The sequence below is a fragment of the Centroberyx affinis genome, unplaced genomic scaffold (genome assembly GCF_046629955.1).
Source record: "Centroberyx affinis isolate AG114_WGS23_722 - 3 ecotype Tasmania unplaced genomic scaffold, CSIRO-AGI_Caff_v1 ptg000550l_1, whole genome shotgun sequence".
Classification (NCBI taxonomy): domain Eukaryota; kingdom Metazoa; phylum Chordata; class Actinopteri; order Beryciformes; family Berycidae; genus Centroberyx; species Centroberyx affinis.
Window position 1 is genome coordinate 1 of NW_027279195.1, and position 26725 is coordinate 26725.

At 41.4% G+C, this 26725-nt stretch overlaps 1 protein-coding gene across 1 annotated transcript; it reads left to right on the forward strand.

Annotated features, from left to right (window-relative positions):
* Positions 1–4876: 4876 nt before the first annotated feature.
* cfap91 (cilia and flagella associated protein 91) lies at positions 4877–26714 on the forward strand. Its single transcript, XM_071518100.1, is given in 25 exon segments — positions 4877–5045; positions 5160–5236; positions 5801–6022; positions 6089–6132; positions 6381–6437; positions 6530–6708; positions 6905–7082; positions 7534–7691; positions 7829–8011; positions 8112–8245; positions 8333–8446; positions 8567–8638; positions 8784–8930; positions 9033–9254; positions 9362–9510; positions 9700–9791; positions 9953–10135; positions 16642–16780; positions 18074–18204; positions 18823–18992; positions 19075–19376; positions 19486–19631; positions 22004–22120; positions 22508–22613; positions 22713–26714. Coding segments are annotated over 25 exon segments (3555 nt in total). The 5' UTR covers positions 4877–4957; the 3' UTR covers positions 22858–26714.
* Positions 26715–26725: the final 11 nt, after the last annotated feature.

Below are 26725 nucleotides of genomic sequence, written 5' to 3' on the forward strand. Positions count from 1 at the left end.
TCCACCATTTGAAAAAAAGTGAAACTTACACTTGAATATTGATTGGTAGCACAAAATTAGAAAATAAAAATGCTAACACGTTTATATTTACAGAGATTGAATGAATGACATACTGTATATAATGTCATTATTTTTCCTAAATGGACACACATGCAGTAGTGTGTTAGAAATAAACTTCATATTCAGATTTAAAATACACTAAAAAATCAGGTATAATCATCTCAATGACTAAAACCAGTGGGAATGAGACTGTATGAATGTTATAGAAATGCTATGTTCCTTCTAGTTCAGACCTAACTGTTCAAGATCATTTCATTAAGTTCACAGTTTTAAAGCTGAATAAACCTCTTAATGAATGTATGAAATCACAAAATATTTTTACATATTGCTGCTGTGTTCAACCTCCTGTTCAATGTCAGCTTATCCATTTTATTTGGTTTAAATCATTCACCAAATCTATTATTTGTTCCTGTTTCTATATAACATTATCCTAATATTGTAAATTAACTGGAGGGAAAAAAGAGGAAAAAATAATTTTACCATCATCTTTAATTACGGTGGGGGCAGGAGTTGTGTTAGAATTCACAGAGGTGCTTTGATTAGTTCCTGAGAGAGATGGAGGTGCATGTTAGGAGAAAGTTAGTAAAATCATCATTTCATTATTCAGTCAGTAGCATCCACAGCAATTAGTGATTACTTCCAGTGTGTTCAGTAAGCAGAGCAAAAATTAAGATGGTGTGACATTGAAAGCAGTCTATCTGTTAGTTACAATCAGGACCAGACCAGAAGCAACATGATTATAACAGGTCTGACTTTATAACTTGATATTATACAAACAGCAGTAAAGTGAAATCACAGACAATTGTGAGAGAAATTGTAGTATTTGCCACAGTTGAAAGTTGAACGTTTCTTTTCTCTAATACTCTTTGTAAAACAAAAAATGAAGCTGTAGTGAAGAAATCACTGACAGTAAAATACATAAATTACTGTAATACAATTTTTGAAAATCTCCCCTCTCCTACACTGTAAATACTGTTCATTCAGTGCCACCATTTCCACTCTGAAAATAGCTCTTATTGTAAAGAGAGTGATGTCATGGAAGGGTTCAGTAGCTGATGTTTATCTGCCGCGTGTTTGGGGGTCTGAGACTGTTTACCTCTGACAGGTGTAAGCAACAAACCCTGTGGTGGCTTAGTAAAACCACAGGGCCTCCACACACACAACTCTGACAGGAACGTCTCCTCCACCTTACAGCAACCCCACAACGGAGAAAAGCTGTATCATAGTGTCATCCTGATCTGAAATCACTATTTCCACTGCAGAAAAAAAGGGGCAGCATGTTTGTTCATACTGAAAATATGGGCCAACCTCTTCATACATCTATTGTGGTATATTTGTCGTGCCTCCCAGCTTCTGCAGCACCCCACCTCCATGCGTAACCAGGCCTTAATCTATCATAATAGAATCCTTTCCACTGACTCTCCCCACTCTGTCTGACCACAAGAAGTGGTGGAAATCTCAATGCTGTGTGCTGCTTTGATGTACACTATACTGCCAAAATGTCCAATTACCACGAACACATCACAAGTTAGACTGTAATTATCTGCATGACTAACTTTGTACAAATCCATTCTTAAAAAGGATGTGTCTTTTTTTTTGACACATCTGCGTGGCTTCTTTGGGACAGCACTCATTTGTGTTAGTTTTAAACACAATATGTTAATGTATCTTATGTTAAAATGTATTTTCATGAACATATGCTGTATATGTTGTCGCAAAGAAGCCACATGAACATATAAAAAATGACACATGCTTTTTAAAAGTGTAAGTTACTCAATGAGTTTTTAATTTCCAGACGACTAGGCGCATGCATTTTGTAATTAAAAAAACTCATATAAAACATTCTCTCACTATCAATAAAGACAACTTTTTACTAGGTAATTTGTTGTGGAGGTTTGTACACTTAATAGATATTATGTATGCATCGGAAACCTGCAAAAAAGTAGTTCATAGTAAAGATATATTTGAGAAAAATGTGCGAATGCTCAAACCTGAATCCAGGCTCCATGCTTCAGACACCATGAGGAGAACAATCACTCCAAAAACCCACATCATCTCCCTCATCTCCAGTTGTCCCGTGGTTCTTCTGAAAAGCTGCCACTCACAGCGCCGCTCTCCCCCGTGAGAAAGACATTATTTCAAATCTAAGCCAAGTACAACTAAGAGCATCCAGCTCCAAATCCTCAGGCCTGAATACAGTTGACAGTGACATCAACTCCCTGCGCTATCATTCCATTCAATTAAGTCAACTGCAGTCTCATCGGCCTTCCTTACTCAATGTGCCTTCTAGCTCTCGTTAAGTAAAGCAGGTTCTCATCCCTGTGCGTTCAAGCTGAAAATCCTCAACACCCATCATGTTACAGTAATATAAACGACGTCTGACTAACAAATCCCTCCCTCCCCTGCCCTCCCTTGTCCCTCTTCTCTCTCTCTTCCTCGCTCCCCAAACCGCTTTCCACCCCTCATCTGCCTTTTTCTCCCACACAGGATGACGTATGATCACTCAGACACCAGTTTCCTTTCTTGCCTGTCACATGATCACTGTCTCAGAGCGGCATAAACACCCAAAACTACAAAGCATTTTACAGCAAGTGCCCATCTCCCACTGTGCGAGGTTATGCTGTATTCCATCATCTAATTGCACCATTCCAGTGTTGATTATCACGCACACATTTATGTCTTTGTTTTACATTATCACAGGAGATTATTCAGAAAATCTTTGAGCCTCACTCCACGTGACCCCCTGCCTAATCAGCTATACCCTCGTAGATTTGGAAATAACTTTTCATGCTGAGTCAGTGTAATGTGGTGCGAGGTGTTGGCTGTGGTCTCACATTTGCAGATGCAGGTGAAAAACAAACTCCCTGTGTAACGGTCACACAATGCAGAGATGCTTACATCGGCTGATTATGAAGTGTTGATGTGGGGGCAGACGTTAATACTGGCTCCTTGTCTGATTGAGGCTCCGAGGAGATAAGAGGCAGTAGCACGTTCTGTAGGCATCTAGCTTGTGTGGTTTTCATCTGCAAGCTGTGACTAAGTTTGCGGTCCATGAGTAGGTCGCACAGTAAGACTTCTTGATATTAGCTGTCCCATATAAGATCATGTATTGCAGATTAACAGCAAAAACCTCGCTGCTTTTTTCTAGGTAGTGGGAGGATAGGAGGAGGATAGTAGGAGGAGGTGGCAGGACGGTATCTTTCTGAAGAGCCAATCTGTGAAATCTATTTAAGATCTTGTCACTGAAATCTATTTAAAATCTTGTCACTGAAATCTGTTTAAAATCTTTTCAGTGAAATAAAAAAAAATAACAACTTGAAAATCAACACACAGCTAGAACACTGTGATTTATTTGCACCTCCACATATAGGCTAATCTCCTACAGTAGATTGTGTCAAGATTTTATAAAGGACAATGAAACCACTGTGGGGAAGTATCTGCACTAAGCTATAACCAGGCATAAGGCATAGTCACTCTGTATGCCAACCATTTGTCCATATACTGCTACAAATAATGCAACTTTTTTATCTTCTCCTTTTTCTGTGGTCTAATATTAGACTGTGTTTATCTAACATGAGCAGGAGAAGATCGGCTGAGTGTGAGCTGGCACACTCAACACAAAGGAACTAACTTTTCCACAGGATTGCAAAACCGTCCAGCTGTGAAGTTATGTTGCTCTGGCTGGTGGTGTTCCTCTGACCAAAAAAAAAACAACAAAAAACAAAAAAACAATAGTGGATGAAACAGCTTATGGACTTGAAGATTCTCATGTAAGAGACAAAAAGATTCATGATCGATTGACAAGTTCAATCAGTCTCTTTGTCACCGTACACATTGACACTTTAGTTGGTATGTGTGCGTGTGTGAGTGTGCGTGCGTGTGTGTGTGTGTGTGTGTGTGTGTGTGCGTGTGTGTGTGTGTGTGTGTGTGTGCGTGCGCTGTTTCCCCTTGATAAGCCTGGGCCTGGCTGCCATGAGCTTCCTGTTGATGTCACCATCTAGGTCTAGTCTATATCCAAAAACGGCTTGATACAGCTATTGGGACCACATCAAGGCTTCGTCATTTCCTAAACACACATGCATAAAAATGTCTCTGAAAAGTAAAAAAAAAAATGTGAGCTGTATTATGAAGTCAAATACAGGGTAATGTCTTTTGAAAATGTATTTGCTATCAGTGAAGAAGTGTTCTCATGCTTTTCACCTGCACCTTGTGTAAAAATGTGTTTACGCCTTACAGTTAAGGGTTGACTAATCTCCATAAAAAATATTTAGTTTAAAAATAAATAAATAGTGGTTTACCAGCACTTATCAGATTAGGTCAGCACTATAGCCTACTGAGGTTGATCACCCACTTCTTGCAAAAAAACTGGTTCAAATTTCCTTTCAGTGAAAAAATCAGACCGGGGAATATTCTGCCCCCTGGCGAAATTAATACATAATGCACCTTTTGCCTGTCTAGGTCTCGACCATGGTAGTATTATATTGGTCTTCCTGTATGATACAGATACACATACATTTCACAATGTGCTATGTAGTTTCCATGTAGCTTTAATAGATTTTGGACACTGGTAATACATTTTATCCTTATACGCTGTTGGCAACATATCCCTGCAACTATATCCAAAATATATGTAAATATAAATAATAAATGTACCTACATGTACAAATATTTTGTCCATTTTTCTGTATTGCAATACAGACATACAAACATGCTGTGAAGTATGTGAAACTGATTTTTTTTTGTCTATGGGGAATGTCAGTTTACCGTCTCCATGGTTACGCTGGTAAATACTGCAGTAGGTAGCAATGGAGGTGAATGCGATCTAACTAAATTGAATCGCTAGGTTATCTGCTAGACACATCGGCTGTAAAAGTACGGTTTTAACTGAAATTAGAAAATGAGCCTAACTGCCAGTCGCACGGTTAATAAGAAAAATGATGGCAGTAAAAGTTTTAGACCGCACCGAGTCTACGACTACTTGTATGGTGAGTAAACTTTGACGAAAGCTAATAGTTAAAGCTAATGTTGAAATCTTGCTAGCTCAAACATCTTCGTTGTCAGATAAGTTCACTGAATTGTTTTAACGTCGTGCCTCGCAGATCCTGTGTTCACAGTGTCAGGAGAAGTGGACCATGCCAGGTCCAACCTCAGGGCTTATGCGTCTGTGGACAGAGTGGTAAGTTAGGTCTGTCTGTATTCATCCAAAAGTAAATCTTCGGTTGTGTAACGTTAAAAGATCTCTTGTCAGCTAATTAACCTAATAGATAGGTTAAGTCATATGTAATGACCCTCATTTGCCCCAGCCTCATCATGCTAGCTGTTAGCGTCACTGACTGCCATGTGATCATAGGCATGTGACCAATTGCCCTCTGCAACCTAGGCTGACATACATCCTTCTTCCATAAATGTATACCCTGCTTCATACTAAGTTTTATCAACTGTGTACTGTAAGATATATGAAGATACGGTCTTACAAGGGAAAGAAACACAAATGAATGCTTTTCCGAAAATAGAATTGATTTTTGTTCATATTGGTGGTTGTTTGTTGTTTGATTTACCCACCTTTGTATTTACCACTACTCCACTGGTCTCAGTTCCTTCTCTGTAGTGATCTATGACTGACATGTGACCCATGGCCAATTCTTTCTCAGTGGTTCCAGTTAACAACACCTGAAAACAGAGAAATGGATTGGCTTTTTGATATGCACTCACTGACACAGTCTCTTTTTGGCTTATTCAGAGGAAAGTGCCGGAGTTTGGGTCCATGTTCAGTAACCTGCCCCACCACCCACGGTACACCGTTCAACTGGACACCACAGACCCAGTGCCTGCCTTTATTGATCGACGCTGGCGAGGCTACATGGAACAACGCAAAGAGGCACTGCAGCAGCTGGCTGGGTAACATACACACACACGCTTACAATCTTAAATCTATGTCCCTTTACGTATTTATCAATTTTTGGTTATTGTCCTTGTTTATGCTTTTGCCAGAGTTATTCCGGGTGTTCAGTCATGGCACAGAACGGAGGAGTGCCATGTGACCGGAGCTGATCGCTGGAAGTACTTTAAACGGTTCGATTAGCCTCCGCTGTGAAGCCATGGATGATGGTGGAACCAGGGGAAGCCTCTAATAATAACACTCAAAGTCATATAAACTTCATTATGCAGCAATTACGTTTGACTCAGTAATATGATGTGCCGAGAGTTATTTCAATGAGTGGCAATATTTTATGACAATTACAATAAGACAAGACATGATAATTGCCCTACTGCCATATTGACATAGTCTCTGACTTGGTCTTCCATCTCCTTTCTTTCAGCCCTCTGATTCCCTTTGCCCAACAAGTTCCTCCAGATGTGATTTTTGCTTTGCCAAAGTAAGTTCAACAGGTCCCTCGTGTTACTCTCTGCCATTTCTGTTGTGCCTTTAAGCCGGTAGAGAGGAAAACACCTCTTTTTCTCTTCTCAGAGAAAACTCTGTATCCGGACAGAGTGCTGAGCAACAGTTCACCCCTTTCCAGCGCACTGTGGGAGTCCAGACAGACTACAGGGACAGTGAAGTACAGACAGACCCTTATAGCCCTGGCTATGTGGTGCGACCCGGGACGGCTCCCTCAGAGCTCCTGACATTGGCAACTTTGACTTGGGGTACAAGATCAACAGTTCAGCTTTTTACCAGCTATAGACTTTAATATAATTTTGCTCTTGCCATGAGAAAACCATAGATCTCTAACTGTTCCTGCCCTCAACTAATTAGCCTAACTGTATGTTGTATATATATTAAATTAGCCTAACCGTGTCTCACCTCTCTCCTCTGCCCCTGACATTTAACCCTTCCCCCCAGGTCGTGGTCTGCCTGCAGGCCTGGCAGAAGTGGAGATGATAGAGCGGGCACGTGCCAAGCGGGCTTGGGAGGCCACCCTGCCTCCTCTGGATGACCTGAGCCAGCTGGATAAGAGAAGACGTATGATGGAGGAGATGGAGACCAAAGAGTGGGCCTTTAGAGAAGGGGAAATCCAGAAGTGAGTGGCATCTCAGCCACTATTTTATATTAACCTTTTCAAGCCCTAATAGGAAAAGGAAAGAAGAGAGTGAAATAGAGTGTTTTCTAACAGGGTACAGGACAGGACATGAAGAGTATGTTTTGTTTTACAATGTTAAAACAGGCAGGCCTTGGGGCAAAGAGGCTAATTAATATCTGAAATGTTGTTGGCACTAAAAGGAAGATGTAATCTCATGGGCAGCTAGTATTATATCTTTGGTGTCTGTCAATACTGTCAAAGTGACCCAGAACAAGGCATTAAATCCCCAAACTGCTCCAGAGGCACTACACTGCACTGCATCTGCATCTTGTGTGAATTGGCCGATAAATTAATCTTAATTACCCCATCCTCCCCCTTGCTGTTCCTTCTGTCCTCACCACCCACCCCCTGCCCTCCCTCTGTGTTCCCTGTCACTGTGGTTGGTGGCCAGGTTGCAGGAGGCCCGTCTTGCTGTGCTGAGGGACCTGCTGAGGCAGAGAGATGAGGCGCAGAAGCAGACCACAAAGGAGAGACTGGACCAGAACTATTCTAAGCACCAAAGAGACAAGGAGGCCAAGCTACACAAGATCCACAATGACTATATCATCTGTAAGACATTCACCACCTCTGGAAGATCTGCACTACCATGACATTCTGCTCATTTGGTCGAGAAATGTATTATTTATGGCTTGATTTCTCTCCCTCCCCCCAATCTTTTATTTCCCATGGTTGTTCTCTCTCTCTAGCACTGAGGAAGCTGACAGCCAAGAGCAGAAATGTGGAGGGGAAGCTGGAGCGACGTGACATTGTCAAAGACTATACAGACTACTCGTCTCAGACATATGCCCCTCTGACCCGCAGGGGCGTTTTCCCCGACCGGAACACCCTCAACTATGTGGTCAAAAGCCGCTACCTCGACACATACGAAGGTTTGACTCTAAATGCTTTTGGACAAATAAAACTGACAACAGCATCACTGTGGTGGCCTTTCATGTGTTGAGGTCAATTTCGACTCCCTGTGTATCATAGGATTGCTAGAGCTGGAGGCAGGACTCCCTGCCTCAGTCTTTGAGCTGTGTGTGAAAGCACCCAAACCCAAAGTCAGCAAGGGCTTGGTCAAGCCCTCTGAGCGCAGAGAGTTGGAACTGATGGAGACATACCAGGTAAAACAGATAGAAACATATATTCACCTGCTAGGTATACCACCTCAGTGATAGATAACTCTGTACATACCTCCTGTTCTCCCATAGGCTTTGAGGGAAGAAAAGGAGCGAGCGGTGCAGAAGAAGCCCTTGCGTTTCCTTGTCAAGAAGGAGAAGCCTGTTCCTCGGCCATTCACCCCCAGGGTGGATGAGCCACCAGAGGTCAGTGAATCTGTCTGCCACTTCATATACTGCCATGTAAGCGACACTGGCCTTGTTCATCACCACCAGCCTTCTGAGGAGATGCCATTTGTATAATGTAATTTGCATGCCCTTCATTAGGGAGACGAGGAGAGAGAGCTGGCAGTCATCCACTTGCAGAAACTGCTGAGGGGAAGAAGCATTCAGTACCAGGTCAGTGTGTTTATGCATACCTATGTGCTTGTGTGTCTGTGTTTGTTTTTATGGCTGAAGCACCTACAGAATCTTCTGCCTGTGTTTAAGGATGTAAGAACAACATCTCTGTCCACCTCTGGCTGTGTGTGTGTTTTTGTGACAGATGTTTAAGGGTAAGGAGAAGCGTCTGGGGCTCATCCAGGAGCTGAGGACAACCCACGCCCTGCAGAGGGAGGAGCAGGACCTACTGAGAGACGATGCACAGCTCACACAGACCCTGAAAACCCAGAGAGAGCTGCACAGACACAAGGTGAAACAGCACACACACACACACACACACACACACACACACATACACATAGCTCATATACCTCTAAACAATCGCATTATCCCTTCTCTCCTCTCCTCCCAGACCTCTCAAGAGGAGGCATATCAGGCTGGCATGGTAGGTGCAGAGCTGGTGGACCTGTTGGACACCCTGTCCAAGGAGCTGATTCGCCTGCAGGAAGAGCGCAGGATCCATGCCTTCACGCTGCTGGCTGAGAGAGAGCGTCGCCTACGAGAGGCTGAGGAGAGTGGGAGGAGACAGGTGGAGCAGCGCAGACGCAGAGAGCAGGATGAGATCTTCAGACAAGTGGGTGCATGTTCAAATGTCGGATATAGGAGATTGTCGCGAAAATTTGCATTTATGAGGTGGACATAAGAATAACGTGTGTGTGTGTCCCTAACACTTTTCCGTAGGTGGTGCAGGTGCACCAGGACACTGTGGATTTGTATTTGGAGGACATCATCCTGGGCACCGTGGAGCAGACAGCTGACCAGCAGGCGAGGGAGGAGATCCGCAGGATGGCAAGCGAGGTCAACAACATCGCATATGACATGGAGGAAAGGTAATGGACACCTCAGCTATACACTCTCTCCATATCCCATCCATGTTGTGCTGTGATGGTTTATCTATCTGTCCATATAATATCTATCTTATGCTTTATATTCAGAAATTAAAACACAAGTATAGTAAACATAAATCATTTGTATATGTGTGTGTGTGTGTGTGTGTGTGTGTGTGTGTGTGTGTGTAGCCGGAACAATCTTCAATCAGAAGAGATTGTGTCTGAGTTGGTGTACAGTTTCCTCATCCCGGAGGTCAAGAAGATCAGTGTCAGGCAAAGAGGTTTGGGAGAGCCTTCTGTTTCCACTGTATTCATTTGAGAATTTGATTTTTTTTTTTAATGTCACCTTTGTATGAAACCAATCATGGATGAATCACTGTATCCATGCTTGGCTCGATTAGCTTTCATTATGATTTCTCCTCCTCCACTGCCTCTCTCACAGTGCACCAGAGCCAGCGGAGGCACTTGCAGGCGGCCCAGCATATCATTCAGGGGGCAGCAAAGAGTTCCGGGGCCCCTCCGGGTCCCCTGGGTGCCCTGCAGCTGACCTCTCCCTCTGACAGAGCCTCCAGCCGACTCCTAGAGCAGATGCTTGGCCCAACGGAGCAGGAGCAGGGGAGAGACCGCGCCACAGAGGAGCGCCAAGACTCAACGGGACTAGAGCAAAGAGAAGCCTAAAGAAGGGTTTCAAAGTTCACTGAGATGCAGTTTCATATTTGAAATTGTTGTTTATTCATATTAAAATATAACCTTCATTGTGACTGTGTTTTTTAGTTATTTATATGCAGGGTTCCCACACTCCTAGAAAACCTTGAAAAAAATGTAATTTTAAAATAGTATTTTTCAGACTAGAGAAGTTCTGAAATATATGGAAGCCCATTCCTGCCACACAATAAAATAAAAAATGACTAAATTGTGAGTTTTTTTCTTTTTTATCTTTTTATCTCACAATTCTGACTTTATTTCTTAGAATTCTGACTTTATTTCTCAGAATTCTGACTTTATTTCTTAGAATTCTGACTTTATTTCTCAGAATTCTGACTTTTTATCTCACAATTCTGACTTTATTTCTTCCATTTCTCAGAATTATGACTTTATTTCTCAGAATTCTGAATTCCAAGATATAAAGTCAGAATTTAGTCATTTTTACTGTCATAAAATACTGTCAAATGTCACAAAAAGCTGGCTCTGAAACAGTGAATACCTAATACTGTTGGAGGAGAATATTGTTGGTTGCTGACTGTCTTTTGTTGACAGAGTTAAAATAATATTGTAATCCATGATTTTAAAATGGGAAAACAAACTTAAAGCTTAAAGTTAGTGTAGCTGATTGTTACTTTTCAGTCTCATTAAAATGTGGTAATTAATGGAAATTTGAAAAGGGGTCATGAATTTCATCAGTGAAAAGGTGTTTTTACTAAATGCTGATGCTGCAGTCATCCTCGCCCTGTGGAAAGCTTGAGCATCAGAAAGAGAAGTGTAGGTTTCATTATCAGAAGTAGACAGACCCCCCAGTCTGTCATTTCCCCCAAATGGGTGAAATGCTGCAGTGGCTTGTCAACAGGCTACAGTAGCTACTTGTTGCTAACTGTAGCAGCGTCCTGAACCAGAACCAGGAAGTCAGGAAGCTGACTGCCTCAGTTAAATGGGCTTCAGCCCTGTGAACCACTGACGACTCCGGTTACATTGACATCTCGATGCGTTAGACTGTGAGTTGATTCTTTAAGTATTTCGATAAGTATTTGGCTAACAGTTGACTTTTAAACATAAGTAACATAGGTAGGGAAAGTAGGGTAGCTCTGTGCGTCTGGGCGCTGCGTGGTGCAAAACTGCAGGCTGACCAGAGGTAGACAGAGGTTAGTGAGTGTATTTCACGGATTCACACATTTGTTATGCATAAGCACTGGAGTGAATTTATCTCTCTAACAGATGTAGTCGTTACCCAGGCCAGTTGCTTACAGATTCCTGCAGTTTTACTCAAAGGCATGAAGAGGCAGGCGTGCGTTTCGTAACCTAATAAACTGGTTTTATAGTTTATGTGGTGTTGACGTAGGCTACCAACAAAAAAGTTTTCTACGGGTTTACTTTGACTCTGGCACACGGCTATGCACGTTAAATGAACTAATTATCCTGTTAATATGCGTTCTGACATAACATGATATACACCATATAGATAGACAGACCTCATAGACTGCGGTGGATTTATTCCCATACTGACAAAGATCATAGGCTATGGTAAGAGATATTTCATTTCACAATGTGACAGAATTGCCTTAAGTATTTGAAAGCCTATATGTAGATGGCATTCATTCGAACTATATTTTGGACACGGGTATCGGCTACAATTGGCTTCCAATGCGCTGACAAAAGCCTATAGTCTATTTGCAAGTAAGCCAGTATAAAATATATAGCCTCTGTGTGTGTGTGTGTGTGTGTGTGTGTGTGTGTGTGTGTGTGTGTGTGTGTGTGTGTGTGTGTTTGTTTTCATTGCCTAGACGGTGTAGGATGGTATTCAGCTCCTACACCCAGAGAAGTTTAGTTCTCTGCAAGATCAAATGTGGAAAAAATAAGAAACAATCAGCCTATCTCTGAGTGACTATAGCTAAATCAAAAACTGTATGGCATGACCCAGTTTCCACTGGTTGTCCTCAAGTAGCCTAATCCAGTTTCAAATTCTCAGAGCTTCTTTTGGTTTCAGATTCTATTTAGCTTTACCTGGAAAAAAAAACAATTCAGCTCGCTTTGTCCGAATTAATCTTTTACATCTTTTCTCATAATTCAGAAACAATCACCGCATTATTCTGAGATTAGATTGTCATTCTGAGAAAAGGTCTTGCCTTTCTGAGATAATGGTCTGATAATTCTGATTAAAGAAGAGAAAAAGATCTCGAAATGATTAATTCAATCTAGTTATATTTCCGTCGTTTGTGTGAGACACTGGGATAGGCTACTAGCCTGTTTGAGTAGGGATGCACTGTCCAACCCTTCAGGTAGCCTAACTGCGCTGCGCAGTCATTTGTCAATTCACATTTGTCACGTAAAAAAAGATCTCACATTTATTTGTGGTTCTCAGATTTGTTGTCATGAAGAATTGTTGGGTCTAGAACAAATTGGACTTCATTGAAATTGCAATCTTAATCTTTCTTTTAATTGCCTATAAATAATATACGTGCTGTAAACCCTCTTGAGTGGGCGACAGCAGCACTAAGTCGTCTGCAGGAGATCCTTCATTTCTGTGTCTTTGAGTTTGGATTAGATTGATTGCTCGAAATGATATGCAAATGCAAATTCAGGTACATTTTAAGTATGAAATGAAGAACGGTCGTGTTCTGCTAATATTGCACTGCTGCTTCACTGCGTGGCACGGGGAAGATGTCAGCTGTTTATTCAGAAATGTTTTTTGCCTAACAAGTCAAGTAGTCTACAGAAAAGGCTTCCATATAACGGATTGACTCAAAGGCATTTTTTTCTCAACAAAACACGCATTCCTTGCCTTTACTCGTTTTATTTCAAGTAGCGAAGATAAGATTCTAATTTGGCATTTGCTTAAAACATGTTGGTCTTTGATGAAATATTGACAGTAGGATATCACATTTTTTTCCTGTTTGCTCCTCACAGATTCCACAATAATTATTTGGGTCATATATATTTATTTCCATTTCCACAAGTTGATGACCTTTATTCCAAATGCCAGTAAAGGTGCTAACTGCTAGAATTATATGAAAAAGTTGAAGTATAGCCTGCTGGTCAATTTAATTTATAGAGTGTTGGATCATATCATTAAAAATGCCACTGGTCCAACTGGTCTTGTTGCTTTTCATAACATAAACCTTTTGTAATTGTTCTTTGTAATGCTGAATAATGTACCCCGCCCTCGGCAGACTCATTCAGTCCTTTAATTGTATGGCAATTATTTCATATGGAGGCACATCCATAATGAAATTTATTTTTGAACTGGAAATCCTTACATCAGCCGTAATTCCCGTTCAACAGGGTGAACCATTTATTAGATTGGAGCACTTCATTTTCCTGACACCCTGGATCACTTGGTAGTATATATTCTTTAATGGAGTATAGGATGGTGTAATTGGCCACAAAGCTGTGACCATTTAGCCTCACTGAATGGAGCAGTGGAGGTGTGACACAATAGCCTAACGAATGCTATTAGAACAGATAAAACCCTCAGCTCCTGCAGCATTATTAAACATCAACATATCATTGTCAAATTGATTGTCTTACCTTGGCGTAATTACCATAAACACATGAGATCATGGTTGGTAGCCTCTATATCACACCAGTGGTATTGTTAGTGCTGGTGTTTCTCAAAATGAAGACCTCATTTCCCATAAACCCTGTTGCTTGATTTTTCCATCAGCCTTTCACTCCTTCCACCATCTGCCATTGTGAAAAACTCTGAATGCTTTAGTTCTGTTTGTGCTGGAAAACAGCAAACAGAACTCTTCTTGTTTTGTGCCACGAAGCAATCCAGCAGATTTCCTGCAAAATCCGACCCGGTGACACACCATGGAAAATGCAGTGTAGAGGCTGCCAGTCTTCTCTGTGAGGGTCTCGTGTTTACAGCAATTATACTAATGTCTCCAAATGAATGTGGTAATGATTCATTGATATTAAAATGCTACTCGCAACACCTTTATAGACATTTAGTCTCCACTAATCCTGGTAATGGAATTGTTCAGTCACCTGCTGATAGACACAAATCCTCTTCAATTCTGTGGTAACACTGTTACGAGTGTTACCACAGTAACTTCCCTGTTCCACTATGTGATTATATGGTAGGATCCTTTGGTACATGAGTGTGTGTGTGTGTGCGTGTGTGTATGTGTGTCCGCATGCATGTGTATGTGGTCTATACACTGTTGATGTATAAGTGCACATTGAATAGAAACAGTTTTACTGTTTTTACCCTTGTTGTCCCCCACCAAAGGGGGGACTATGGATCGGTCTCCGTCCGTTCGTTCGTTCGTTCGTTCATTCGTTAGTCACTCTGTAACGTTGACTTTGTGCCGCTAGGGGGCGGCATTGACAATGAATGGGGACTCAGTGGTAAAGCAGGTCATACAGTTAAAGTTATCATATAATGTGGGGGACAATGAATGGGGACTCAGTGGTAAAGCAATACAGTTAAAGTTATCATAGGTAACATAATAGTCTACACATGCTACACACTTGGAGACATCAGACTGGGTCGATGTGTTGAAGTGAGAGTCAATGCAGAATTTTAGGGCAAACCTCTAACCACAAGACACTGTAGTTATTGTACAGTTGTTGTACTGTTGTACTGTTATTGCACTCATCACTGCACTACCACTGTGCCATCAGTGTTGACTACTTATATCATATTACCATTTACTGTGCAATACCATATATCACTTATCATTTAGCATTTATATTATTCATAACACTCACGCTCCTGGTGTTGTATGTTATATTGTGTATTGTATTATCAATTGTGTTGTAGTGTACATTGTGTGTATTTATTGTGTATTGTAGTTCTTATATTTTGTACTGCATTGAGTAAAAACAGGACAATTACAGTTACTACATTTCAAGATATAACTTGTAAGCCTAATTCTGAGGAGAGTAGGCAACAGAAATATATGGTCAAGCTGTCCTTTCATTGTCCCATACGAAATTGCTTATACAATTTCACTCATATTTCAAGTACACTGAGCAATCACTGACTGACCCAAGGGTGGAACTACATCACTGGTGGGGGACAACATGTTTACTATTTGCTTGTTTAGTTTATTTCCACAATGACAAAGCATAGACGCAAAGTGATAAAAACCTTGATAAGAAATAGCAAATTGAAGAAAAAAAAACAGAAAGAAGAGAAACATGACAAATTCATAAAAATCCCTAAAGCTGAGTATCTCAGTTCCAAGCAAACAAAAAACAACAAAAACCAACATAATGAAGACAGAGTTGGATGACAGAACCTAAATACACAACATGGTGGGAAACAGCAAGTGTAGTAGCAATAAAATGCATGAAACTACAAGGAAAGGAAACAAGATACATTTTAAAATCTCTGTTGCAGAAAATAAAATTATAGGGGAAGCAAGAGTGTGGTAGTCAGTGGGAGGGTGTGTGTTTGTGTGTGTGTGAGAGTGATATTGTGTGTGTCTGTGTGTGAGTGTGTGTGTGTGTTCAGAGAGAAAGAGAACCAGTGAGGTAAAGAGAAAAAAATGTGTGTGTTGAGTTACTGAAGGAGATGGGTTTTAAGTGAACTGTATATCTGAAATCAAGAGATGTAGATTCATTGTCTAGAGTCGAGATCCTAACAGTGAGTCATGTGGAATCTGACGCAGGCTGTCAGAGTATCTGGTGTCACGTATGAACCTGTGAAAGCAGCACAAAGTCAACTGGCTGATATGTTGGTATATTGATATAGGTTTACATTGAAGACAGGTATAATAGGTAGTTGACATGAGAGTGGTGCTGAATGTTCAAAGAGGCTAATCCAGCTAGACAGTGGAGTGGTTGAGTCCGCCACATGGGTTTCCCTGTTGGCTTCTGAATCCTGCCAGAACCTTCTCTCCCCTAGTCCATCTCCCTCTTTGCCTTCTAACTGTTGAGTGGACAGCCCTCTTTCTTATTTAATTGTTTTCTTTTATGTATTTTCTATCTTGTATTTTTAATGTACGAAATGTGCTATATAAATAAATTTGATTTGATTTTTTTTTTAAGTATGGGTTTTGTGGAGATTGGTGGGCAAATGTGGAAACCCAAGCAATGCTGGATAAGGGCAAATCAAACTATTATAGTGTGTTAAAACACATACGTCATGAACCAAAAGCGAGTGTATCACAAGATCACTCTCCTTTGACTGCCACAGCAACGCTTTTTTCCCTACAGTGGGGTGGGGGATGCCACAAGAGTGATTGGCCGATTCTGTCCAAAGCCGCGAGAGCAAGTATACAAAGGCAAGTGTGTGATGTTAACACACATGACATAAAGATTGAAACACACTCAGCCATTCATGTAGACCAGCGCTTATTTGTAGCAGTAATTAAGCATGAGGCTAGTGACACCAGTGTCATCTAATCCTTCAGCTGAGAATGAGTAAGGAGGCCATCAGAGAGCAGACCCTCAGTGAAACCCTGGCAGAGCAAGAGGAAGAGGAAGAGGAAGAGGAAGAAGAGGAGGAAGAAGATGAGGAACCCAGGATCTGTGCTGTGTGTGGAGATCAGGCCAACGGCTACCACTTCAATGCCCTGACATGCGAAGGCTGCAAGGGCTTCTTCAGGTGAGGCTGTTTCTCTCCCTTCTCTCTCTCTCTCTCTCTCTCTCTCTTGCCCTCTTGCTGTGATTTCCCACTCACATTCTCATTCATTCATTGTCACCAAGCCAGCGACACTCTGTCCTTGATTTCCACAGGCTGTGCAACCTTGTCCAATGTGTCGTATAGCATGTATAAGAAAGGAGGAGAAAGAGTAGAAAAGAGGGGACAAAAAGCTGCTTAGTTCTCCTACACTTCCAGCACACTTGCAACATTGACATGGAGGTTTGAAACATTGAACAGAAGTAGAAAGCCTTGTGCATAGTGTTTATGTCAAGAGAAGAAGGTAACTGTAAGAAGAGCATCAGCAGAGCAAAAAAATCACACACACATCTATGTGACAGTAACTGCACACTCAAGACCTAGGACTATGGACTTAATGCAAAAAAAGGATCTATAGTAGAGATCATGAGCAGCACGTTTTGCTTGCAGCTTCATCAGGTTCAAGAGCAAAACACGTTGCTCATGATCATGATATTAAAGAAACTTTTTTTGCAACAAGTCCAGTCCTGGGTCTTGAATGTGCAGTTACAGTTTTTTTGCTGTAGCAAATTGAACACTTTGAAACACACACCTTCAACACAGATTCAAGAAGTCCTTCTGTAATGGCTGAACACTATCTTGTATGATATTCTGTTTTCTCTCTGCAGTTACAGTAGTCAGAGGATGTTAAACTGCAGGGCAATTCAGCCCACAAACTATTCATTTCTCAGATAATCTGACCACAAGGCCACCGGGCAGGTTCGGCTCTTGACAGATTCATTATTAGTCAGCAGGGGTATGGGAGTATTCACCAACCTTTGCAACCTCCAGAGCTCAGATTTTAAAAGCTTGTCCCTGAAGGGTGTTTTAATGCACATTTGAAAATAAACACATGTGATTTTCTCTGCATCCCCTGCCCCCGTCTCTCTGCTCTTCACCAGCTTCGGGCTTGGTTGCTCTGCTTCTCTTGGTTTCAAAACACAACTGCTGTGTTTAATCCAGTGTCATCTGACAGGTAGAATAGACTCAACATTTCACTGTTCCCATGCAAAGCCATTGACTGTTGTTTTGAATAGGAGCAAACTGGAAGTAACTAACTTGTCACAGCAATACTCATCTACTGAAGCATCTTGATTAATTCTAAATTACTGTCATAATGTCTAAATCACAGCTATGAATTCTAGGTATTTTGACTTTACTGATTGTTCATACTTTTAATTTCTAACATCAGATAAATGTTTGTTGGCTGTTACTAAGTGGATTTTTAAATAAATTCAGACGTGCCATAAAGAGGTCAACGCAACTCCGCTGTGCTTTCCTGAATAACTGCAACATAACCAAGAACAACCGGCGGCAGTGCCAAGCCTGCCGACTCCGCAAGTGCCAGGACATAGGCATGTGCAAAGAAAGTAAGTAAGGTTTAAATTCAACATATGTCCTTCTGCTAAAAGAGAAAGCGCAACATATTTGTAATTTTAAATATTGCTACATGTGATCAAATGTGCACACTGATATATGACATAAATACTTACAAATATCAGTAAACAACTTATATGAGAACATTTAGATACATGTAATGTTGTCATATTTATTGAAATTTGGAATACTACAAACAGTACATTTACAGTAACAGAAGGACAACATGCATCATGATCTTGTCTGGGTTAAATTAAAGTAATAAATGACACAAAGTCTAAATTTAGAAATGGGACCAATATTTCAGGCTTTGTTTGCTTTAGACATTTGCCTTATGAAATTTATGTATTAGGAGATAGGTAGCATGAAAATATATTATTTTTTATACATCTTAGAATTTAGGTTTGAGAATTAGAGGCTTTCAACATAACCCAGCATTAGAGGTTGGCTCTTGATACATTTCTCAATCTTGGACCATAAAACGGCACTTCAGCAGCAATGACAAAACATATGAGTTATACAATCAACTTAGTTTTGACGGGGCCGATGTCGATTGTAAATCAATATTTCTATGGTGACATACAGCCAGGTATTTTTTTGTGTTGCCTTAGTGATCATGTCTGACGAGGCGGTAGAGAAGAGGAGGATCCACATCAGGCAGAGGAAGATGGGTGACTCATCAGTACAGCTTTCACCCCAACAAGAGGAAACCATTCAGGAGCTGCTGTCTGCCCACCGCAAGTCATTTGACCCCACGTTCTCCCTCTTCAGTGGCTTTAGGGTAGGCATACATGTGTGAATGATTGCCGGTAGTAACATTTTAAATGCTTACTGTAACACGTCTGAGATTTTGTCTCCTTCAGCCCATTGACAGAAACATCATTCCTGTGAGTGAATACAGCCAGTCTGATAGCGAGCCCAGCTGCCTTCCAAACACCTCCGCTAGTGGAAACCATTCTGCCTCAGACCCCAGTACATCCTCGTGCTCCTGCTCCCCCCTCTCCTCCGCCTCCTTTCCCTGTGGTTCCTTAGAAATAGAGGAGAACAAAGAGGGCAGTGAGAGCAGGAAAAGCGGCATCTTCACTGCTCTTCCTCACGTGACTGACCTCACCACATACATGATCCAGAACATCATCAGCTTCTCCAAAAGGCTTCTGTCCTTCAGGTGCGTGTGTGTGCCTGTACGTGTCTTTGCATATGTGAGAGTGTGTGTCTTTTTCTTTCTGACTAATGTCTAATTGGCTGGAAATAGTCACTGTAACTGTCTCTGACAGGGCTTTGAGCATGGAGGACCAGATCTCTCTGTTGAAGGGAGCCACATTTGAAATGGTTCAGATCCGCTTCAACATGGTGTTCAACACTAAAACAAGCATCTGGGAGTGTGGACATCTCACCTACTGCATAGATGACGCTGTGCGGGGTGAGAATACCTCCATGAACAAGCCACCAAAGCATTAGTTTTAGGTTTACAGAGGTAAATCTGACAGTGTACTGTGAAAATCTGTGTACATGTACATGATGTGTACATACCTACTATACATATTGGTGACTTAGAGGTTTGAGTGTAGAGGAATTTAACATTTTCACAATTGTACAGATGCAGAAATTGTATAGTAATAACATTGTGTGTTAAATGCCAACCAACTATCTACCAGCCTCTGAGGGAAATTTGTGTCTCTCATGTTTTGATGTAAAATATGATTCAAGTATAAGAGAAGGGCGTAGAATACATCTATATGGAAAGAAGAGGCAGACCCATCACTGCAAGATGCATGAATGTACATGGGAGCCAAAGTAAAATAATACTTCCATTGCAGTGTAACAGCAGTTATGCCTCCTATTTACTTCCCATTTCGCTGTTCATTGATTCATTGTTAGTGTAATCAGTTCTGCCACCATTTATTGACTAAGTATGTTTCATTTATTCTTGCACACGTCTTTTAGGCATGAGGGCCATCTCAATTCATGATGTTACTTTAGAAGAGGGAGAGACACATTTGCCTCCTAGCGATAGGTTGAATCATATAAAATAAATTCAATAATTGACATACTCCTCAAATATGAGTTTGGAAAATACACAAAATACATAAAATATTAGCCATAACAAACAAATAAATAACACGCTGAATGATCAAACTGAGAAGGCAAGGGATAGGACAGAATGGACTGGACCAGGATAGGATAGAATAAGATAGGATAGTGTTGTGGGCACAACTGTGGTCTGATGCTGCCTGTGACATTGGTGTGACATGGGTCTTTTCCCCATGGCAACAGGGGACTGAGGCTGATGAGCTGGTTAAAATGGCTCTCCAGTAGTTCTATTTGACATAACTGACCCTCATTAGGCTCTTGAGCTTTTTGGCAGGGAACCTGTTGACTCATTCCCTTACCCATTTAATGAGGACCGGGACTAGTAGGAAGGGGAAGAATGTGGGATAATGAACTGAGGTACTGTGCTAGGAAGGTGTGTGTGCATGCGTGCGTGTCTGTGTGTGTGTGTGTGTGTGTGTGTGTGTTTGAGGGGTGAGATATTTACCGTATGTGAGGAATCTTGCGCATTAGACTTGCCATGGGTGAAAGTCCATAACAAAAAAATGAGCCTCGGACATGTCAAGCACATCTGAGTTGGGTGTAGAGATATATAGGTAAATTGTGAGTCAGTGCATGAGGTTGTGGTCTTCATAATTTAGTCAAAGTACTGAATTATTAATTGAAGTGTCATCCTCTTGACTCACTCATAGATAGGCCTATTCTACCATGTACTTGTGAGCAGTTAGACAATTACAGCTATCTGCACAAATCTCACACAGAACATCTGCGTTTGAAATGCGAGAGACGTGTAAGAAAGCTTTAATTCCCAAAAGAGAACTGCTGAAAACTCACATTGTCTGAGGTGTAGTGTGTCTCCTGGAGGAATACATGCCGTGAATGTTGCTGAACTGGTGTTATCTGCTCTGCTTTTTAAGATCAGATGAAACCCTGATGGAATTCCTTTCGTTTTGTCTTTGAACTGTGTGCTTACTGGGTTTGGCTTGCAGGCTGTCTTTGGCACTGTTATGTTTTGTCAGTCAGTCACTGCCAGGGACTGTCTGACAAAACGGCTGTGGGATTTAAAAAAGTCTGATAAGATCAAACATAATCCAGACAGACTGAAAGAAGCCATCTACAGTTCAAAAATGTACTATTTTAGCTGTTATACTCAAAGTTGCATCACTAGACTATCGGCTAGTGAGAGGCCTCTATGCTGATTGGTTGCTGGTCATGATGTTTTATCACTGACACTTGACACACTGACTGGTCATGTGGCAGACAGGTAACTCTTGGAGTACTGGCACTGATCTGGGGTATAATTAGCTGCTGTCTCAGTGGACAGACAGGTTTTTGTTGCTCATACTGCAGCCTTGTTGTAATACTGAGTTATTACAGGTAACGACCTGACAGAGATGTATCAGAGTGCTGCCTGAGCGGCCATTTGTTGTCAGTGAACCACTTTTCCTTTCTGTCACTTTCTTACACTAAATGACCACACAGCAAGCATTACCAATAATTCCATCACAGCGTACACTGTTTGCTGTGATTTGTTCTGAGCAGCAACCCTGTGTTTGAATAAAACACCAGGCCACTGACAGTGCTCCAGTCATGGGTAATCTCTTTAAAGGTGCATCATGATTCAGTTCGATGATCTGTGCCCACTGCACACTGCCTTGCCCCTTTGTTGTAACTCTGCATCCATTCATGTAGCCATGCATCTTCCCTTATTGTCTTCTTATATGTCCTCTCTGGGTCTCGTAGCTGGTTTCCAACAGCTCCTGCTGGATCCTCTAATGCGATTTCACCACACACTGCGGAAGCTGGGCCTGCAGGAGGAAGAGTATGTTCTCATGCAAGCCATCTCTCTCTTCTCTCCAGGTAATGGCAATTCTTCATCAGTTCATCCAAATCCCTTGCAAGTGGAGATCATTTTTTTTACCCTGGAAATACTTATAGTGAAACGGTGTACATTCAGGCAGTGTTCATGCAGGCCAAAGTTAATTTAAAATCTATTTTTAGTCCAAATAAGACCACTATTCAGAGGTTCTCAGGCTCAATTCCACCAAAGGCCATGTGTCCTTGGTGAGCAAAACACTGAACCCCTGCCTGCTCACTCATTTTAAGTTGCTCTGGATTAGAGCATTAAGTAAATGTATAGCATTAAGTAAATGGTATATCAACCATTGTGCATGGCATAGTTTGCTTTCATGACTGGATAAATGAGGTAATTGCTGTGCTACCGAGTGTTTTGTTGCGATTCATCAGATCGTCCGGGCGTGCAGCATCACAGTGTGATTGACGAACTGCATGAGAACCTGGCGCTCCTTCTGAAAAGCTGCATCGACTGCAAGAGAGCGGGACCGGAGAGACAGTGAGTCAAATAAGCAGCAACACGGACATCCCATTCCCAGTTTGAGACGTTTCCCACCCCGCTCAAATTGAACTGACTTTGTTTCCCCTGTGCCTCCAGCCTGCTGTACCCCAAAGTGATGGCCTGTCTTACAGAGATGAGAACAATGACCGAGGAGTACAGCAAACAGGTTCTGCAGATCCAGGACATCCAGCCTGACGACATCTCTCCTCTCATACTGGAGGTGGTCAGTAAGGACCCCTGACAGCCTCTCTGATACAGGCATCTACACAGGCAGCTAAAGCACTCTCCAACCGCCTCCATTATGTGGCAGTTGAGAACGTAAGCTGCTTTTACATTGGAAAAATGTCGCAAAATATCATTTTGTGGTTATAGGATGCAATCTATGCTGAATGTATTTTAAAATGGTTTAAAGCTAAGTATTTCTGTTGTGTATTATGTTGGATGTGTCAAAACACTAAGGATGGCAATTCTGTCAGGGAATAATCTCAAGCTTACAATATGAGCTAAAATCTTTATGTAAAAGATGCTATTTTATGTGAAAATGCTTGTTCACCTCACACATTACTATGTGAGTCAGGTCCTTCTTTGAAATATACTAGAAATTATCATCCGTCCTCTAGTACAGTAACGGCAAATCAAAGAATCCATGAATAAGGCAGCATCAGTTTCACCGACATGATGTTGCTAGTGGTTACAGTACAGGTGAATTATAATTGCTCTTATTGATGTCTGTTTTGCTCTATAACAGTAAGTACATATTGTATTTTCATGAATGAGTATTGATTGATTAAGTGTTTTTTTTTTTCCTGAATGTTTATTACATGGGAATGTTATAAGAGGCAGTGAAGAATATACTTTTCTCAGGAAATGGGAACAGATGCATTTGTGCAGACAATCATGGCCCTTGACCTTTGCTGCCTCAGGTTATGCAGTTACTTTTACACTCTGATACGATCATGTAAATGTGTTTAAATGTCTATTTAAAATGAAAGCTGTACATCTAAATAAAACTGAACTGAACAGATGGCTGTTTGAAGCTGGGAGTCGGACACTGCCTCACTGTGGTCATACTGACACACTAGATAACGTGACTTCATGGTCATATTGGATCTCCACCATACATTTGCCGTGTAAACAGAAAGCTGCACACTCACCAAAAGAAAAGGATAGTACAAAGTAAACAAAGACAAAGGGCTTGATTATTTCCAGGCTATCCTACTCTTTATTTAATGCAAATTACAGTACCAGGGAACTATTCCTCAGAGCACGCAGAGGGAATATTTACAAAGAGGCGCACATTTAGCATACCTTCACAGAACAAAAACAAAAAGAAAAAAAAAATCAAATGAAATAAAAATTTCAGTCACAAACAGAGGCATTCAAGTAGTAGTACTGTTATACAGGATGTTTTTGTAGTATTTTCTTATTATTTTTCTTTTATTTAAACCCAGTTAGCATATTCTTCTGGAACAAGTGTGCGGATGTGATAGTGGGCTAATAGTATATATATTAGTCCACTGTCGTCGCTCGTCTTTTTTTTTTTTTTTGGTAACCTTTGTGGTGTTTTTATTAAACTGGAGTTAGGGGCAAGGTGAAGTGGTCAAACTTTGTTTACAGGCCTGGTGGGGGGGAAGCAACACGTTCATGAATGCAAAAATTACAGCAAGCAGGACAAGAAAAAGGCTACATGACTCGACCCCTTAGGTGCTACTGAATACCCCCCAGATCACAGACAGGGAAGAAGAAGAGAACAAGCAAAAGGACAGAGAAACAACAAAATATCCAGAGAGAGAGAGAGACAGAGACAGGATACATTATTGCCTCTGAGGATGGCTCATCACAACATCTACATCATAGTTTGGCTTTGGTACCAGAACCAACACCGTGAGTAATACAGAAACATACTGTACTGTATATTAGGACTTTTTGACCCCCACTGCCATCCACAACCCCCCCCTCCCCACTTCATGCCCTGGATTCAGCACCAGGACGATGGTATGTGTGTCTGTGCGTGCATGTGAGTATGTCCGTCCAAGATAAAACCTTAAACATCTATCAAAATAAACACTTATCTACTGTATCTTCAATTAAGGAAAATATCCTTACAATTAACAATGTCTGTATGTTACATTAACATTGAGTTTGCAATGAAAAGGGGAAGGAGGTGAGAGCGGAGGGGACCGAAAATCATTCAAGTGGAAGTGTGTGTGTGTGTGTGTGTGTGTGTTGCCGGATAGTAGGACATTCAACAGCACCAAAGGGAGAGTCACAATGTAGGGGAGAGTGATGGCAGGGGCTGGGTGAGGGGGAAACAAGGCGAAGGTGTATGAAAGCAAAGGCACTCCAAACTATAGTTACACTATACATGACTAGTTCTTGTTACAATAATACAGCTGTCATCTACTGTACTGTACAGGTAAGATTGAACTATATGGCTGGATAAAGCTCATCATCATCATCATCATCTACAATATCCATAAACAACGTCAGTTTTGCCCTGATTCTTTTTTTTTCTTTTTTAAATCTTTTTCATTTCTTTCCCCAACCCTCTTTGTTTTTGCTCATAAACAGTACATGGGTCTGCATATATACATACCTTGAACACAACATGAAAAAAAAAAATAGATAATCAAACAACATAAAAAAAACAACATACAAGTCAGGATTTTGGTGAGGAGCATTTATACTGTATATACAAATTCTGCTGTTGTGTTTTTCTTCTTTTTTTTTTTCTTTTTTTTTTTTTTTTTTAAATGTAGTGAGTATTCTCTGTAAATAAGACGCTTTGACGGACTGTACCGAGTGGCTCTATGTGCGGCAGGTGGAGAGAAAGAACGCTAGACTAACACTTAAAGTCAGTGGTCACAATACAGTCGACAGTCAGCGGTGACGGGAGGCGGCTACGCCCGAGCGGCTCTCCCCGAGCAAGACCGCCGCAAAGACTTGTCAAGGAGTCGAGGGAAGAAAAGTGTAAGAAATACCTTGGATTTTTCCACAAAGAAAGAGAGAGAGAGAGAGAGAGAGAGAGAGAGAGAGAGAGAGAGAGAGAGAGAGAGAGAGAGAGAGAGAGAGAGAGAGAGAGAGAGAGAGAGAGAGAGAGATCTAGACGGGGGGGGAGACGCATCCCTGGACGCTGCGCTGTCACAGAAACACCGTTACAGATAGTCACCGCAGTCAAAACCACGATGGGGAACAGAGCGGCACTCTAAATCCATCTACAGCCTTAACAAATATGGACAACGCAGGAGAACAGGGAAGTAACTGCTGGAATCTAACCACACTCCAGCAAACAGACAAAAAAGAAAAAAAAAGAAACACCACCTTGCCTAATTCTATTGTCTTTAGGCAGCGGCAAATATTGCCACTGCTCTGCCAGATATGAGCTCACCATAAATGATTTCTGAACCATTGAAGTTAATATACATATATCTATATATACTTTTTATACATAAGGAAAAGTAATATATAAACCGTGTATGTATGTATGCATGTATGTTTTGTATTGTATGTGTATATATATATTATACAAGCACACAGAACCAGATACATGTCACATCCATCGCACATGGCAATCCAAAACATGTGCCCAGGAATATAAAACAAAAATTAAAAACAAGGTTGAGTAAAACAGCTCGCTAACCATTTAAAAACAACCCCGGGCAAAACAATTAAAACCTGCCCAAACCTTCCCCCGCAAGTGGACTGCTTCTTTCCACATACATCAGGATCATCATGCATCCGTGTGTGTGAATGTGCATGTGTGTATGTGAGTGTATTCATGTGTCTTTGTGTGCGTGTGTGTGTGTATACGCGTGCGTGAGCCTCATGCCTAGTCTGCGGAACTGGAGGTCAATGTGGAGGCGAAAAGTGAGAGGTGAGGGGTGGGGAGACCCTGGGTGATCCTAACCATACTCAGGCCATGCACTACAGGAGGAACCAGGGGGGTCCGGCCAGGGGACGCAGGGGTCAGAGGTCAAAGGTCAAAGGATGAGGACGTAGAGAAAGGGAACAATGTGAGGGAGGACAAGAGAGAAGGCCAGATAGTATTAGTTAAATATGGGAGGGGCGAGGGGAACAGCTTAGGACTTCATGACCCTTTTTCTACAGAT